At 44.8% G+C, this 15673-nt stretch overlaps 2 protein-coding genes across 2 annotated transcripts in view; both read right to left on the bottom strand.

Annotated features, from left to right (window-relative positions):
• LOC148080571 (uncharacterized) overlaps positions 1–15673 on the bottom strand; it is an 85530-nt gene that overhangs the window by 58014 nt on the left and 11843 nt on the right. The gene's annotated exons all lie outside the window — the stretch shown is intronic.
• LOC148080574 (uncharacterized) lies at positions 5859–8187 on the bottom strand. Its single transcript, XM_087788504.1, has 2 exons — positions 8111–8187; positions 5859–7307 (listed from the first exon to the last, which is right to left on the bottom strand). Exons 1-2 carry the CDS (start codon positions 8124–8126, stop codon positions 6124–6126), a joined length of 1200 nt encoding a protein of 399 aa, XP_087644630.1. The 5' UTR covers positions 8127–8187; the 3' UTR covers positions 5859–6123.

Genomic DNA, 15673 nt, shown 5'->3' with positions numbered 1-15673 from the left:
CTTACATACTATTAAATTTACTTGGATAATTATTTATTGGCCTTATTAATTAATTATGAAACACTAGTTTGAATCAATCTCATTAACTGAAGTTACTACTTGTTATTAATGTTCTTTACTGAGTAAGAGGCTCTTTAATTGATTATACAAAAATATTAAAAATTGTAAAGGCAACTGACGTACTTTTTATAGGATTTATTGAAAGAAATAAAGAGAAAAGGGAGAACAGTTAAGAACAATGTAATGGAATGATGATGCTTGCTTTGATATCATGGAAGGAACAATATTCATTACTCAAGAAGGAACAGACTTGAAGGCTTAATAATTGTCTTCTTCTGGGAAAGCTTTAAGACTTATCTTAAGCTAATCTTGCTGCCTCTGATCAATTAGAAAAATCCCAACACATCAATCAATGCAAGAGTGACAATGTTACAGTTTCAGGAGAGAGGAAGGCGTGATGATGACGAGGAAGTTGAGGTGAGGAGGATGAGCAGGAGAAGCATGAATGAAGGCCCTGGATCCAGTGATGTCGGGTCTTCTTAGGTCCGGCCCTGGTCCTTTGCTGCAGGCTGGCAAAGATCTTCCTTGACCGTGTTGGCGTTACCAACCAGAGACATATCTTTACTCTGCTCAAGGGTTTACAAGTCTTTGACGCACGGATCTTTCTGGAATAGCAGTTCGGTTGCTTGGTGGAGCCAGAGAGATTCAGCCACACTTGGCTGGGTGCTGGAGCTTGAAGGTGTGCAGGTTGCTTGCGTCTTGAGAAGGTAAGCAGCTGGGCGCTTGTGGTATAGTAGCTTATTGTATGTATGTATGTCCAAGGGACTGGTTAAGGAAATCTAATGTAGTACTTGGAGGGTCCAGTAGAGGGCGTGTGGAGATTGGTTCAGAGTGAGTTAGGAAGTGTGTGAAGCGAAGAAGAGAGTTATCCCGGAAACTAGGTAGTTGAAAGAGTATGGAGTTTGTTCCCTGTGTCATGCTTGCAACGAAGTTAATAAAGAAGTAAACGGAGTCACACAGGGTGGACCTCACTTTTTATGCGAAGATATAACATCTTTTTGGCGACGAGGACTATTAAGGGGGAAGGAAGACGTCGCACGGACTTCAAAAGAAAGTACGTGACGGGAGCCGGCAACAGGTTTGGCTAACCTTCGGTGGATGCAGTTAGCACCTGGCTAAAAAGGGGTTTTAAAAAAAGAAAATGGCTACAATAGGCACGCTAGCGGCGTTTGACCCTAAGAATCAGACGTGGGATGAGTATACTGAAATACTCAGCAGTTTTTCGCGGCTAATGGAATCGACCAGGCGGAAAAACAAAGAGCTATATTGATTAGCGTTGTCGGAGCAGCGACCTACAGCCTCATGAGGAACCTTCTCAGCCCGGATAAACCCAAAGATAAAACATTCCAAGAGCTGGTACTTCTAATGAAAAACCACTTCGACCCAAAGCCCAGTGAAATTGTGCAGAGGTACAAATTTGACTCTCGCTCTCGCAAGTCTCATGAGTCGGTTATGGATTACGTAGCGGAGCTGCGTCGGCTGGCTCAAGACTGTAACTATGGCAACACGTTGCAACAGATGTTGAGAGACCGGATCGTCTGCGGGATTAATGATGACCGAATCCAGAGGCGTCTCTTGTCCGAAACAGATCTCACTTTTGACAAGGCTCTGTCAATCGCGGTATCATTGGAAACTGCCAATAAAAATGCGCAGGATCTGCAGACATCGGGAGCAACAGCAAAGTGTTTCAGCTTCACCAAAGGACAGCAGGACGCTCGTACCTTTAAAGGAGAAGGCAGAGAGTGTTACAGATGCAAAGGAACCAAGCACACAGCAGCAGACTGTAAGTACAAACAAGAAAAATGCCATGCTTGTGGGAAAGTGGGACACCTAGCTAGAGCTTGTCGAAGTAAAGACAAATTTCATCAGAAAAAGTATGGATCGGCAAGTACAAAGAATGACCGGAAACAGAGTGCACACTACCATTCTCACAAAGTATGTGAGACAGTGGATAACAGCAAAAGTGAAAGCTCTGAAGAGGACTCCTACACATTGAACTGTGTTAAGTGCAGAGAAGAGTACAAGACTAAACTGTACAGGGTGGGGCGTCGGAGTGCGGTGCACCTGAGAAAAGTAGATCCCTACACTGTGGATATGGAACTTAACGAAAACATGGTTAATTTCGAAATAGACACGTGGTGTTGTTTAACAGTCATGAATGAGGAGACATTTAAAGCAACATGGAGACACACCAAACTCCCTAGTCTGCGGCCCATCAAAATCAAGCTGGAAACATATACAGGGGATCCAGTTAAGGTGATTGGTGCAACCCTTGTCAGAGCTGGATACAAGCAGCAGAAAAGGGATCTGCCCCTTGTGGTGGTCGACGGTGACGGCCCCAGCTTGCTAGGACGAGGCTGGCTAGAGGAGATTAACCTGGACTGGAGAGAGATAAAAAACAGTCGTAAAGACAGAAAATTACACCAGGTCAAGACAGCGAAAATCACACTACAGCAAGTTCTCATCCAAAGTGAGAATGTGTTCAAAGAGGAGTTGGGCACCCTGAAAGGCATGAAAGCAAAGATCCATGTGAAGGGTGACGCCACCCCACGCTTCTTCCGTCCACGGTCTGTTCCCTTTGCCATGCGAGCTAAAGTCGACGAGGAAATAGACAGACTGTTGCAGGAGGGCATCATGTCGCCGGTGAAATACGCTGAATGGGCAGCACCAGTTGTACCACTCCTGAAGCCAACAGGGACTATAAGGCTATGTGGAGATTACAAACTTACGGTAAATACGGTGGCTTCTCTGGAACAGTATCCAATACCCAAAATGGAGGACCTGTTTGCAGAGCTTTCAGGGGGAAAGCAGTTCACCAAACTGGATATGAGCCACGCGTATCAGCAAATTCTCCTGGATGATGAATCTAAAAAGTATGTGACGGTGAACACACCACGAGGACTGTTCACATACAACAGACTGCCTTTTGGAGTGGCATTTGCACCAGCCATCTTCCAGAGGACCATGGAAGGCCTCTTGAAGGGAATACCTCGAGTTGTGGTGTATTTGGACGACATCTTGGTGAGCGGGGTGGATGAGGCAGACCACCTACAGAACCTGGAGAAAGTGTTGACCAGGTTGGAGGAGGCGGGGTTGAGGCTCAAAAGAAGTAAGTGTGTCTTTATGCAGGAAGAGGTGGAGTACTTGGGGCACATTGTGGATGCACAGGGGCTTCACCCAGTGAAAAAGAAAGTAAAAGCAATCAGAGATGCCCCTACTCCCACAAATGTGACTGAACTGAAAGCATACTTGGGGTTGCTAAACTATTATAATAAATTCCTGCCCAACCTGTCGACCCTGCTTGCACCACTGCATGAACTACTGAGACATGAAGTGCAATGGACTTGGCAAAAGAGACAAGAGGAAGCGTTCAAAGAATCAAAGGACCTGTTGGACTCAGCAGAGGTGTTAGTCCATTACTCTGCTGACCGAGAGTTAGTGCTCTCATGTGATGCGTCACCATACGGCGTGGGCGCAGTGTTGTCACACAAGATGGATGATGGCAGCGAAAGACCCCTGGGGTTCATGTCACGTACACTATCCCCTGCTGAGAAGAAGTATTCGCAGCTGGACAAGGAGGGCTTAGCTGTCATATTCGGCATCAAGAAATTTCACAAATACTTGGATGGCCGAGTTTTCACTATCTATACAGATCACAAACCGTTGATTTCACTCTTGAATAACAAAAAGCCTATTCCACAGATGGGCTCACCGAGAGTGCAAAGATGGGCTGTGACATTGAGCGCTTATGAGTACAACATCATGTACAAGCCAGGTAAACACCATGCAAACGCAGATGCACTCAGCAGGTTGCCTGTGCCGGATACAGCGCCCGAAAAAGAGATGACGGAGCAAGTTTTGATGATGGATGTACTGGATGACACACTAGTGGACACCACACAGATCAAACGCTGGACAGCTAAAGATGTCATCTTGTCCCAAGTACATGAGTACACCTTGAAAGGTTGGCCTGCCCAGACGGAGGTTTGTTTCAAGCCATATCAACAAAGAAAAATGGAACTGAGTGTGAGGGATGGTTGTGTGCTCTGGGGCGCCAGAGTAATTATTCCCACCAAAGGCAGAGACAAGATACTGAAAATCTTGCATCAGACCCATACAGGCATGTCAAAGATGAAAGGCTTGGCAAGGTCGTATGTATGGTGGCCAGGAATGGATGAGAACATCGAACGAGAAGTGCAGTCATGTGATGAGTGTCAGAAATAGCACAAGTCACCACCTACAGCACCATTACACCCGTGGGAATGGCCAGAGTTACCGTGGTCCAGGATTCATGTGGATTACGCAGGGCCTTTCCTTGGGGAGATGTTCCTGATCGTTGTGGATGCTCATTCCAAGTGGATGGACATTTACCCTGTGAAATCTTCTACATCACAGGTGACCATTGAGAAACTGCGACAGAGTTTCAGTGTGTTTGGCCTACCTAAAATGTTGGTATCAGACAACGGAACATGTTTCACAAGTGCTGAATTTGAGTTATTCATGAAGCAAAATGGCATCGATCATGTAAGGTCAGCACCTTTCCACCCGTCTTCCAATGGTTTGGCAGAGAGAGCGGTCCAGACTTTCAAGGAGGGGATGAAGAAGGTAAAAGGTGACACACTACAAACCAGACTGTCAAGATTCCTGTTCAGTTATCGCATCACACCGCATTCGACAACAGGCTTGTCACCAGCAGAGTTAATGATGTCCCGGAGACTCAGATCAGCATTGGACTTGCTCATGCCGGATGTGAAAACAAAAGTGCAGAAAAAACAACTGAAACAGAAAGAGAATCATGACAACAGAAAAACACTGAGAAGTTTCGCACCAGGGGACAATGTGTTCATCCGGAATTACTCCTATGGACCAAAGTGGATTCCAGCAGTCATCACAAGTTCATTAGGTCCAGTGTCATACATCGTTACCATCGGGAATGGTCAAACTATGAAGCGACACGTGGATCAGGTGAGAGCAAGACTGGCGGACACTGTTCCCAGTGAACCGGACAGTGAGCAGGAGCTACTGCTGGAAACAGAAGCAGGCTCTGAGGGCTGCTTACCTGCAGTGATGGACGTAACACCACCATCTCCAGCATCTGAGCCACAGGAGCTTCAACCTGCTCCAGTCACTCAGGCTCAAACAGACTCCTCAGCAGCACCAGTGTTGCGGCGGTCCCAAAGAGAGAGACGTTCACCTGAGGGTCTCAAGGATTTTGTTAGATAGAGTGAGATTGTTCCAGGAATAGAGCAACAATGCGCTCTGATCTCACAGGAGGGATGTACCTTCCTAGTTAGAAAAGGAAATTGGTTATTGTTGTATGTTGATGCTTGTTTTGCACTATTAAGAAGTATTACCTTTTCAGATAAGGGGAAGTTGTTATCTTAAGGGGGGAGGAGATGTGGTATAGTAGCTTATTGTATGTATGTATGTCTAAGGGACTGGTTAAGGAAATCTAATGTAGTACTTGGAGGGTCCAGTAGAGGGCGTGTGGAGATTGGTTCAGAGTGAGTTAGGAAGTGTGTGAAGCGAAGAAGAGAGTTATCCCGGAAACTAGGTAGTCGAAAGAGTATGGAGTTTGTTCCCTGTGTCATGCTTGCAACGAAGTTAATAAAGAAGTAAACGGAGTCCCACAGGGTGGACCTCACTTTTTATGCGAAGATATAACAGCGCTCCTCTCACCAAGTTGCAGGAAGGAGGCAGGAGTCAGAAACGGGAGGAAAGAGTCAAGAGGATGAAGGCAAAAGGGTCAAGAGAGTGATTTTAATCATGCGGTCCTCTTTAAAGTCATCCACTCGTGCTCCTGATTGGTGGGTGACATCTGATTCCTCACCCCCACATTTATTTTCAAACAGCATATAAACATCAAAACACTTTTATATTTGGAAATATATTTCATATAACTTCCTTCTTTGGCGTCTCTTTACCTGAATGTATTTTATTGAACAAGGTAGTCGTGAAACAGAACTTTGGTCTTTCAGTTAACAGCAAAAACAACATGAAGGATTTCACTTCATATCTAAAAGATGATAAAAACAATGACCAGAGTGCGAGCAGATGATTTTCTCACTCGTGAATGCTCATGTGTTTTTTCAGATTCCAATTCTGTTTAAAAGTTTTATCACACTGAGAGCAGGAGAAAGGTTTTTCTCCGGTGTGAGTTCTCATGTGTTTCTTCAGATGTGAACTCTGAGTAAAACATTTACCACAATGAGAGCAGGTAAAGGGTTTTTCTCCAGTGTGAATTCTCATGTGTGTTTTCAGATCCCTACTCTCAGGAAATGATTTGCTACAGTGTGAGCAGACGAAAGGTTTTTCTCCTGTGTGAAATCTCATGTGTTTCTTCAAAGTCACACTCACACTATAGGACTTACCACACAACGTGCAGGTGAAAGGTTTTTCACCGGTGTGACTTCTCATGTGTTTCTTCAAAGTCCCCCTCTCAGTATAAGATTTACCACACTGAGAGCAGGAGAAAGGTTTTTCTCCTGTGTGAGTTCTCATGTGTTTCTTCAGATTCCCACTCTGAGTAAAACATTTACCACAATGTGAGCAGGTAAAGGGTTTTTCTCCTGTGTGAATTCTCATGTGATTCTTCATATTACAACTCTCAGTAAATGATTTGCCACACAAAATACAGGTGAAAGGTTTTCCTAATGTATGACATATCATGTGTTTCTTCAGATTCCCACTCTGAGTAAAACATTCACCACACTGCGAGCAGGTAAAAGGTTTTTCATGAACTTTTGGATTCTCCACAGAGTTTGAACCTGACTGAGTGTTACTGGTTTCTCTCCAGTCTTCACTGTCATCAGTGTCAGATTCAGAAGACAGCCCCCTCTGGTGGTCAGGATGGAGAGGTGTATGCAAGTAGCTGGCTGGTTCTGGTCCTCCACAGTTGTCTCCATCATCTTCTGCCTTCATTTGTGGAGTCAGGTTGTTGGTGTCATCATCATATTCATTCTTCACATCAACAGGAGTGTGGAAGAACTGGGAGGCATTAATTTCCACTTCTTCTTTAATGAGTTCATGTTCTTGTTCCTCCTTAATCAGACTGAAGCTGCACTTCTGTTTCTCAACTTCTTCTTTAATAAAAGTAAGTTCTTGTTCCTCCTTAATCTGACTGAAGCTGCACTTCTGTTCCTCAACTTCTTTTTTAATAAAAGTAAGTTCTTGTTCCTCCTGAATCAGACTAAAGCTGCACTTCTGTTCCTCAACTTCTTCTTTGATCACCAGCAGCTGCTGAACATCTGCAGCGACACAAACACACCTGAGTCACTGACCAATTAGATCTAGCTGGAGGAATTTATGATGATGAACGAGAAGGACTTGAAGAACTGCCTCAGTATCACAGGAGACTCACAGGATCAACCAGTGAAAGTAACATTTTACAAACATCAACCTGTAACCAAGTTCTGTTAACTTCTGGTCTATAAAGATGAAATTAGTTGACTTGTTTTACGCCATCTAGTGGCTACAGTTATGATCATTTATTAAGTGATTCGAAAAAAAATACTTGTTTGTTTTGCCGAAGTCACTAAACGAAACCACTTCTTTATCACAACTGGAGAATATTTCTGGTACTTTTAAGCTTAGGTATCGTGAACTAATGCGTCAAAATTACACTAGACGTGAAATACATGATATACGAATATCAACAGCGATCAAGCCAACACCCAGAGTCTGCTAAATGTGTCGTGCGCGCATACTTTGCTTAATACGGTTGTGCCTGAGCCAGAAGTCTCATACAAAACATAAACACAAGAAGTTCTTTAAAAGTAATAGAAACATGCAATAGTTCATTTTCACGAGTTAATCAAGATATATTTCCATTAAAGAAACTGCATTTACTTTCTAGATATTTTATCAAATATTTTAAAAGTTTTAAAATGTTCCTATAAATCTCAATGTGTACCGTTTTGAAATGTGTATAGAAAATACCCCTAGTTTAGCATGGCTGGAATTGATCTAGACTGAAGTAGACTAACTGAAGAATAGACTCAGGAAGTTTCATGAAATAATTTCGTGTACTCATGTATAAAGTTCATTTTACCAATTATGGTCTCCATCTCCTGCAGGATTGTCCTCCGTTTGGAGCTGCTTCGGTGTGTTCTGGTGGAAGAAAATGGAGGAGAGTGAAGATCCTTTGTTTACCACTGAGTCACGTGGTTTTCTTCTTCTGGCGTCGTTGTTAGACTTGAGTTTACACTGTTGCCATCTAGCGGCTGAAATGTGAACTTCGACACAGTCAAGAGTATTCAGACTGAGAGACGGAAACCTTTTAAATTAGAATTGCATTAAAGAATAGATTAACTTTAAATTAGTAAAACAAATGGAATTATTTAAAAGGATATGAAAGAATCACAGACCAAAAGGTTTACAGTAACATGTGTTACCAACCTGCGTTCCTCATTATGCAGGCGGATGATGCGTGGTTGGGGGCGTGTCTAGGTGTGCGTGCTCTGTGTGCGTGTTCTGTGTGTGTTGATGAGGAGGCGAGCAGTGAAGCCGCATATGCACGTTTGTCCGGAGAAATACCGTTGGAAATAAAAACCATTGAAGCCAGTAAAGTTGTTGTTCCTGTGGAGACTCTCCGTGACCATCTTCATCTTAACTATACGGACATAAAGTTACCACCGACGAACGAGCCAGTTAAGTTGATAACTTAGTTTCGGAAACCAGCGGGTCTTAACTACGGCAAAGACTGGAAAGGTAACACTGGGGGCTCGTCCGGGATAGTTTTGTACATGCAGACCAGAGTTTCACCGAGAGAAAAGAGGAATAACGAACTTTTAAGCGGATATAGTGACAAGATGGCGGCCCGCGGTGACGACACGAATCAAATCACCTGAGCGACATATTTCAAAATGAGGACACCAGTAAGCAATAACCCTTTTCTGTCGGATATAAAACATGTTGAAGTTGAAGACGACGGGGATTATATGAATGACGGACATTTTCCTCTATTAGAGTTAAACCCGGTTCGAGCTAACTTTGATAGAAGGCTAACAAGTGCGACCAGGTCAGTTTGACGGTTCAGGTTCATGGAAAGACTTCCTTTACCAGTTTGAAAGCTGTGCAAGTGCTAACCACTGGACTGAGAAGACCATGGCCGTCCAAATGCGATACAGTCTGACTGGTGCAGCTGGTGCCATCGTCCATAAGAACCCCGGATCTGCCAATTGGAGCTTTAAGCATGGTGGAGGAGATGGAGGCCGCCTATGGACCATGCTCGGAACATGCGGCCGCCATTGGCATTGAATTGAGGCAAAGAGTCCGTAAGCCAGGTGAACCTCTACACGCACTCAGGGACGACATTTACGAGAAGGTCTCCATTGTTTATGCTGACCGGACTGATGCAGAGCAAGACTGTATCCGTGTTGAGATCTTCACCAACGCCCTGGCGGATGCTGAGGTAGTGCAGAGGCTTTTAGAAGACCGACCCCGAATCCTGGCGAGAGCTTATGAAATAGTACACAAGTATGAAGCCACCAGGAGAGATGCCAGGGCCGTCACACAAATGATGCGTCAAGGGGGCCGTGGCTCTGTGGCACCAGCGACCAGAACTGCGATGCTACGGGAACCAGCGTGCATGGTGATGAATGAGGAGCCTGAGAGGCCACCAAGGATGCTCGCTGAAACACTGCAGAGGGCACCAAAAACTTCCATACCATGGCAGGCTAACAGAAGCAGGTACAAAAAGACAAGCAGGGGAGAAGTGGTATGTCACAACTGCTCTGGAGTGGGACACATTCAGAAGAACTGCTCCTCCCCTCGCCAACAACCATGGCGTCCCACTAATGATGGCCTCAACTCCGCACTTGATCCAACCACAGTCATCTTTGTGACAAAGAGTGAAGATGGCGAGATGTGTGTCGAAATATGGATACATGGAGAAGAACTGCAGGCACTGTTGGACTCTGGAGCACGTAGAAGCGTGTTGTCTCTACATCATTTTAACTCCATTCCCTTAGACGTTAGACTCCAGCCATCTGTGGCACAAGTTTTACAAGGTATCGGACTAGCTGGGCTACCCGTCCTGGGGGAAGTTATCATCCCTGTGCAGACCGGAAGCACAGTTACCCAGGTGAACTTTATCGTGGTCGATACGGTTCAAAGTACTGAAGTCATCCTGGTTCACCCTTTCTTGCAGCAAGCACAGGCTCTCCTCGACTATAGCCGCCAAGAGATAACCCTCTTCGGTGAGACAGTTCCCCGCTATGGGTTTAGTCAACAAACCAAGTCTCATCTTGTCAGGGTGGCACGCACGACTGTGTTGGAACCAGGACGTTGTCCCCGGCGCTTCCCGTTTGGGCCATGCTATTGGTAGAGACATGATGTTAAGTCCCACCCAGGGTTTCATTGAGAAGCACCATGTTCTGGTGGCCCGGGTCGTCGTGAAGCAGCAGCAGTCCACCAGCGTCCCCATTCGCGTTTTCAATGCAAGTGCCACACCTGTAACTTTGAAGAGAGGGGCCGTTGCGGGGGTCCTCCAGTCTGCACAAGTGTTGAGCGCCGGGGAGTCTCTCTTTCCAGAGGCTCAAACAGATTTTGCTCTCAGCAACCCCGATAATGTCCTTGTACCGAGTCACCTGCAAGCCCTATATGTTGAGAGTTGCCCTAACCTGTCCCAAAGTGATCGCCAAAATCTGGCAGCCTTGCTGAAGTCTCACAGTGATGTGTTCTCTTCCAGCCCCACTGATCTCGGCCGTACTAGCATTGTCCAGCACGACATTCTGACAATTCCTGGACCACCTGTAAAACAACAACCACGCAGAATGGCCAGGGACAAACAAATATCGTCGGACCAGCAGTTACAACAAAGCCTGGATGCTGGTGTGGCCCGGCCCAGTAACAGCAGCTGGGCAGCACCGGTTGTGATGGTCAGAAAGAAAGACCAAACTCATCGGCTCTGTGTGGATTACAGACCCCTGAATGAACGAACTATTAAGGATGCCTACCCTTTGCCCCGCATCCAAGACACTCTAGACACACTATCTTCTGCCAAGTTCTTCAGCACTCTAGATCTGACGTCAGGGTACTGGCAAGTACAAATGACCCCCAGGGCCAGCAAAGCTGCTGCATTCTGTACACGAAAGGGACTCTTCGAGTGGAATGTTATGCCATTTGGACTGTGCAATGCGCCCGCCACGTTTCAGAGACTTATGGACCGTGTCTTAGTTGGACTACAATGGGAGACCTGCCTTGTCTACCTCGATGACATAATTGTTCTGGGACGGGACAGCGCTCAAATGCTGGAGCGGTTAGGCCAGGTGTTTGCTGGTTGCGGGAAGCAAACTTAAAGCTAAAACCTTCCAAATGTTGTTTGTTCCGGGAGCAAGTTTTCTACTTGGGTCACGTGGTCTCTGCTAAGGGAGTAGCTACTGACCCCCAGAAGATCGAACAAGTGAAGGACTGGCCTGTACCCAGGAATGTCCATGAAGTCCGGCAGTTTGTTGGTCTGGCCTCCTACTATCGGCGTTTTGTGGCAGACTTCGCAACAATAGCCCAGCCGCTCCACAAACTCACCAAAAAGTATGCTCACTACAGATGGACAGAAGAATGTCAGGAGGCATTTGAGGAACTCAAGCAGCGACTGACCTCGGCTCCTATTCTGGGCTATCCGCTTGATGAAGGTGAGATGTTCGTTGACACTGATGCCAGTGACTGGGGGATAGGAGCTGTCTTGTCCCAAGTGCAGGGTGGTGAGGAGAGAGTCTTGGCATATGGAAGCAGAAGGTTGACGACTACAGAGCAGAATTACTGCACAACGAGACGAGAACTCTTAGCAGTGGTGGGGTTCACTTCCCATTTCAGACAGTACCTGCTAGGCCGACCCTTTACCATCCGCACCGACCACAGCAGCCTGAGATGGTTGACCAGGTTAAGGGAGCCGGAAGGTCAGCTAGCTCGTTGGTTGGAAAAGCTCGCTGAATACAACTTCTGTGTGGTCCACCGGCCGGGGAAAAACCCCCAAAATGCAGATGCACTTTCAAGGAAACCGTGTCGGAGCTCATGTCCATGTACCATACCGGACCCTACCATCAACACTGTCCAGTACCAGCATAAAGAGGTACAGTGCAACCTAACTAGTGACATAGAGAAGTTGGTTGCTATTGCAGGTACCACAGAGCAATCGCCAGTGGGGGTAGTGGAGCCTGAAGGCTGGGTTGGCAGCAGGGTTGTAGAACTGGGGCCAGTGATAGTGGGGGTAGAGCACAGTGGAGTGAGCAGCTGCAGGGGGGTTGACACTCACCCAACCATTCACAAAGTTAGTGAGACAGCTCAAAGTGAATTGTTCAGAGTTTGGACCTGCGAGCAGCAAAGCTAAATACCTTGTGCCTTATATTGTCGGGAATGTTAGAAAGTGAAATTGAGCAACTGTTACCTATTTCCGGAGTAATGCACATATTCGTTATGGACACTTTGTTGCATTTACATGTGAATGGTAAGGGTTTTTGTCATTTCGGTTTGCACACGACATAGATGTCGATCATTCTCATAACAGGTCCCTCCCGCTTAGAATAGCCCACTGAGGGACCCTAGGGGTTGGGATGAGTATGGTGGGAATGGTTGCAAGTGTGCCTGTCTATAATGTGTATTATGTCCTGGAGTGATATTAGGAGTTAATTATCATCCAGAGTGGGGGTAGTGTTACCAACCTGCGTTCCTCATTATGCAGGCGGATGATGCGTGGTTGGGGGCGTGTCTAGGTGTGCGTGCTCTGTGTGCGTGTTCTGTGTGTGTTGATGAGGAGGCGAGCAGTGAAGCCGCATATGCACGTTTGTCCGGAGAAATACCGTTGGAAATAAAAACCATTGAAGCCAGTAAAGTTGTTGTTCCTGTGGAGACTCTCCGTGACCATCTTCATCTTAACTATACGGACATAAAGTTACCACCGACGAACGAGCCAGTTAAGTTGATAACTTAGTTTCGGAAACCAGTGGGTCTTAACTACGGTAAAGACGCCAGAAGGCTGGAAAGGTAACACATGTCTCACCTCTCAGACTTATCATGTTGAGAAGTTCACATCCGAGACACAATAATGATCAAACAGTAAGTGTGTAGTTAAAACAGTTGATTATTAAATTAATCATGAACTTATAAATATGTTTTTTGTGATTTTTATTAGGACCACATGATTGTTTTGTACCACATGTGTCTATCAGCTCATTCAATGCAAAATAAAAAGGTTGCAGGGATTATAGGTTTGTTTGCTATTGTCTGATCACCTTGAGTCTTCTCTACAAGAGTCACAAACGTTCTTGTGAAACAACATCACGTCAGTATCAAACTGAAGCTGCAGGTTCACATGAAAGTTCAGCAAAAGCCAGTTTCCTTCATGTGATCATGTGTTCGGAGCCACCTCCTCGAAGAACACATTTATAGAAGCAACATCACATCATGAATATGCAAGAAAACAGCAAACACTTGTTTTATAAATATTACAAGTTTATATATACACATGTATATGTATCGCAGGTGAGCCACAAATTCTATTCAAGCACATAGATGATCATAAAATCTTCACATCATCATCACTTCGATCCACTGAATCATATTTTTATTCTCTTAAGATGTTTCTAACAAGCTCCTGATTGTCTCTGTAATTCAACTATTCGTGATAAAAACTCGGTATAAAAAATAATTTTTACTAACAAATGAACGAATAGAAACTGTTAATCCAGTTTAAAATATGTTTTTATTGTGTTTCTAGTTTTTTGTTAATCTATCGTCTGTGTGCTGACTGGAAAAACAATTTCCCGAAGTAGACCTCCAGAGGGATCAATAAAGTTTTATCTATCTATCTGTAGTAATGTTATATGCCTTATAAAAAGGTTTACTTTTTATTTTTTACTTTTGCTCCTCAAATCAGGCCTGTCTTCTGTGAAGCTGACAGCAATGCATTGTGGAGATTTTTCATTGACGAAATTAAATTGATCAAAGAGAAAATCTCTCCCCCTTCGTTTGGAACCCCTACGGTCTCTGAGCCCCTCTCCTCCTCTTGGTCTTACTTCACTGCTATATCTTTGGGTGATATTTCGGCACTAGTGAACAAGATGAAACCCTCCTCTTGCTCAGATGACGTCCTTCCTTGTAGGCTTTTTATCAAAGTATTTGATGTAATTGGCCCCTGAGTTACCAATATGGTGAACCTCTCCCTTTCCACAGGGGTTTTTCCCAATGCACTTAAACATGCCATTGTGGAGCCTCTGCTCAAAAAAACAGGCTTAGACCCAACTGACCTCAGTAATTTCAGGCCTATTTCTAAGCTCCCTTTCTTGTCCAAGATCTGGGAGAAGGTGGTGTCTGAGCAGCTGTCTTTGTTCCTGGATCAGAGCGACATCCATGAGAAGTTTCAGGCTGGCTTCCGTAAACATCACTCTACGGAGACAGCTTTATTGAAAGTGTACAGTGACATCATGATGACGGCTGACTCGGGTAAATTCACTGTTCTGGTTCTTTTGGATCTGTCCTCAGCCTTTGACACAGTTGATCACCAGATCCTGCTGAGAAGACTGAGGGATGAAGACTGTCTGGGTCTGTGTTAGAATGGTTCTCATCTTACCTTTCTGGGCAGAGTTTTAGTGTATCTGCCAATCAAATGAGGTCTGAATCGGCAGATCTGTTGTGTGGAGTCCCTCAAGGTTCTGTTCTGGGTCCTTTATTGTTTTTGCTGTACTTGATTCCCCTCGGTAAAATCATACAGAGATTTCCTGATGATTCTTATCACATTTTTGCTGATGACATCCAGCTCTACTGCTCTTTCGATCCAACTGAGCCCCAGAGGCTGAACAGCTTAGTCAATTGTTTGCTAGAAATCAAACAATGAGTGAAAACACTTTGCAGCTAAATGTGGACAAAATTGAAACTCTGGTGATTGCTCCTGATGATACGATTCCAGGGATGAGTCAGTACTTGGGTGACTTAAGTCAGTCTGACAAACTGAGCCTGAGAAACCTGGGTGTTGTATTTGATAAAGACATGTCTCTTGTTCAACACTGCAGAAAACTGACCAGAAACTGTTTCCTTCAACTGAGAAAAATCTCTAAACTTAGTAAAATGTTGTCACAACATGATCTGGATCTTATAATCCATGCGTTTGTGTCTTCTCGTCTGGACTATTGGAACAGTTTATTTTCATGTCTTAACAAGAAGGATGTGTCTCGCCTGCAGTTGATTCAGAACTCTGCAGCGAGAATTCTGACCCGCTCCATCCTTAAAACTCTTCACTGGCTTCCAGTTTCTTTCAGGATCAACTTTAGTTCTTACTTTCAGAGCTATTCATGGTCAGGCTCCTCCTTACATCACTGATCTGATCCAGCCTTACACGCCAGCTCGGGCTCTGAGGTCTGTGGATCAAAATCTACTGATGATTCCACGCACACGGTTCAGGACCAGAGGAGAGAAATCCTTCCAGGCTGTTTCTCCTAAGCTTTGGAACGATCTTCCTCTTTCTTGATGGATCTACTGACTCCTTTAAATAACATCTTAAGACGTTTTTATTTGTTCAGGCTTTTCCTTGATTTTCTGGAACTCCTGTTGTGTTATCAGTTTTATATTGATCTTTAAAATATATACTTTATTGAATATTGTTTTGATTATTTAAGCGCTT

This window comes from Callionymus lyra, chromosome 4, assembly GCF_982586985.1.
Source record: "Callionymus lyra chromosome 4, fCalLyr1.hap1.1, whole genome shotgun sequence".
Lineage (NCBI taxonomy): Eukaryota > Metazoa > Chordata > Actinopteri > Syngnathiformes > Callionymidae > Callionymus > Callionymus lyra.
Note: the sequence above shows the minus strand (reverse complement) of the source record. Positions and strands in the feature narration are given on the sequence as shown.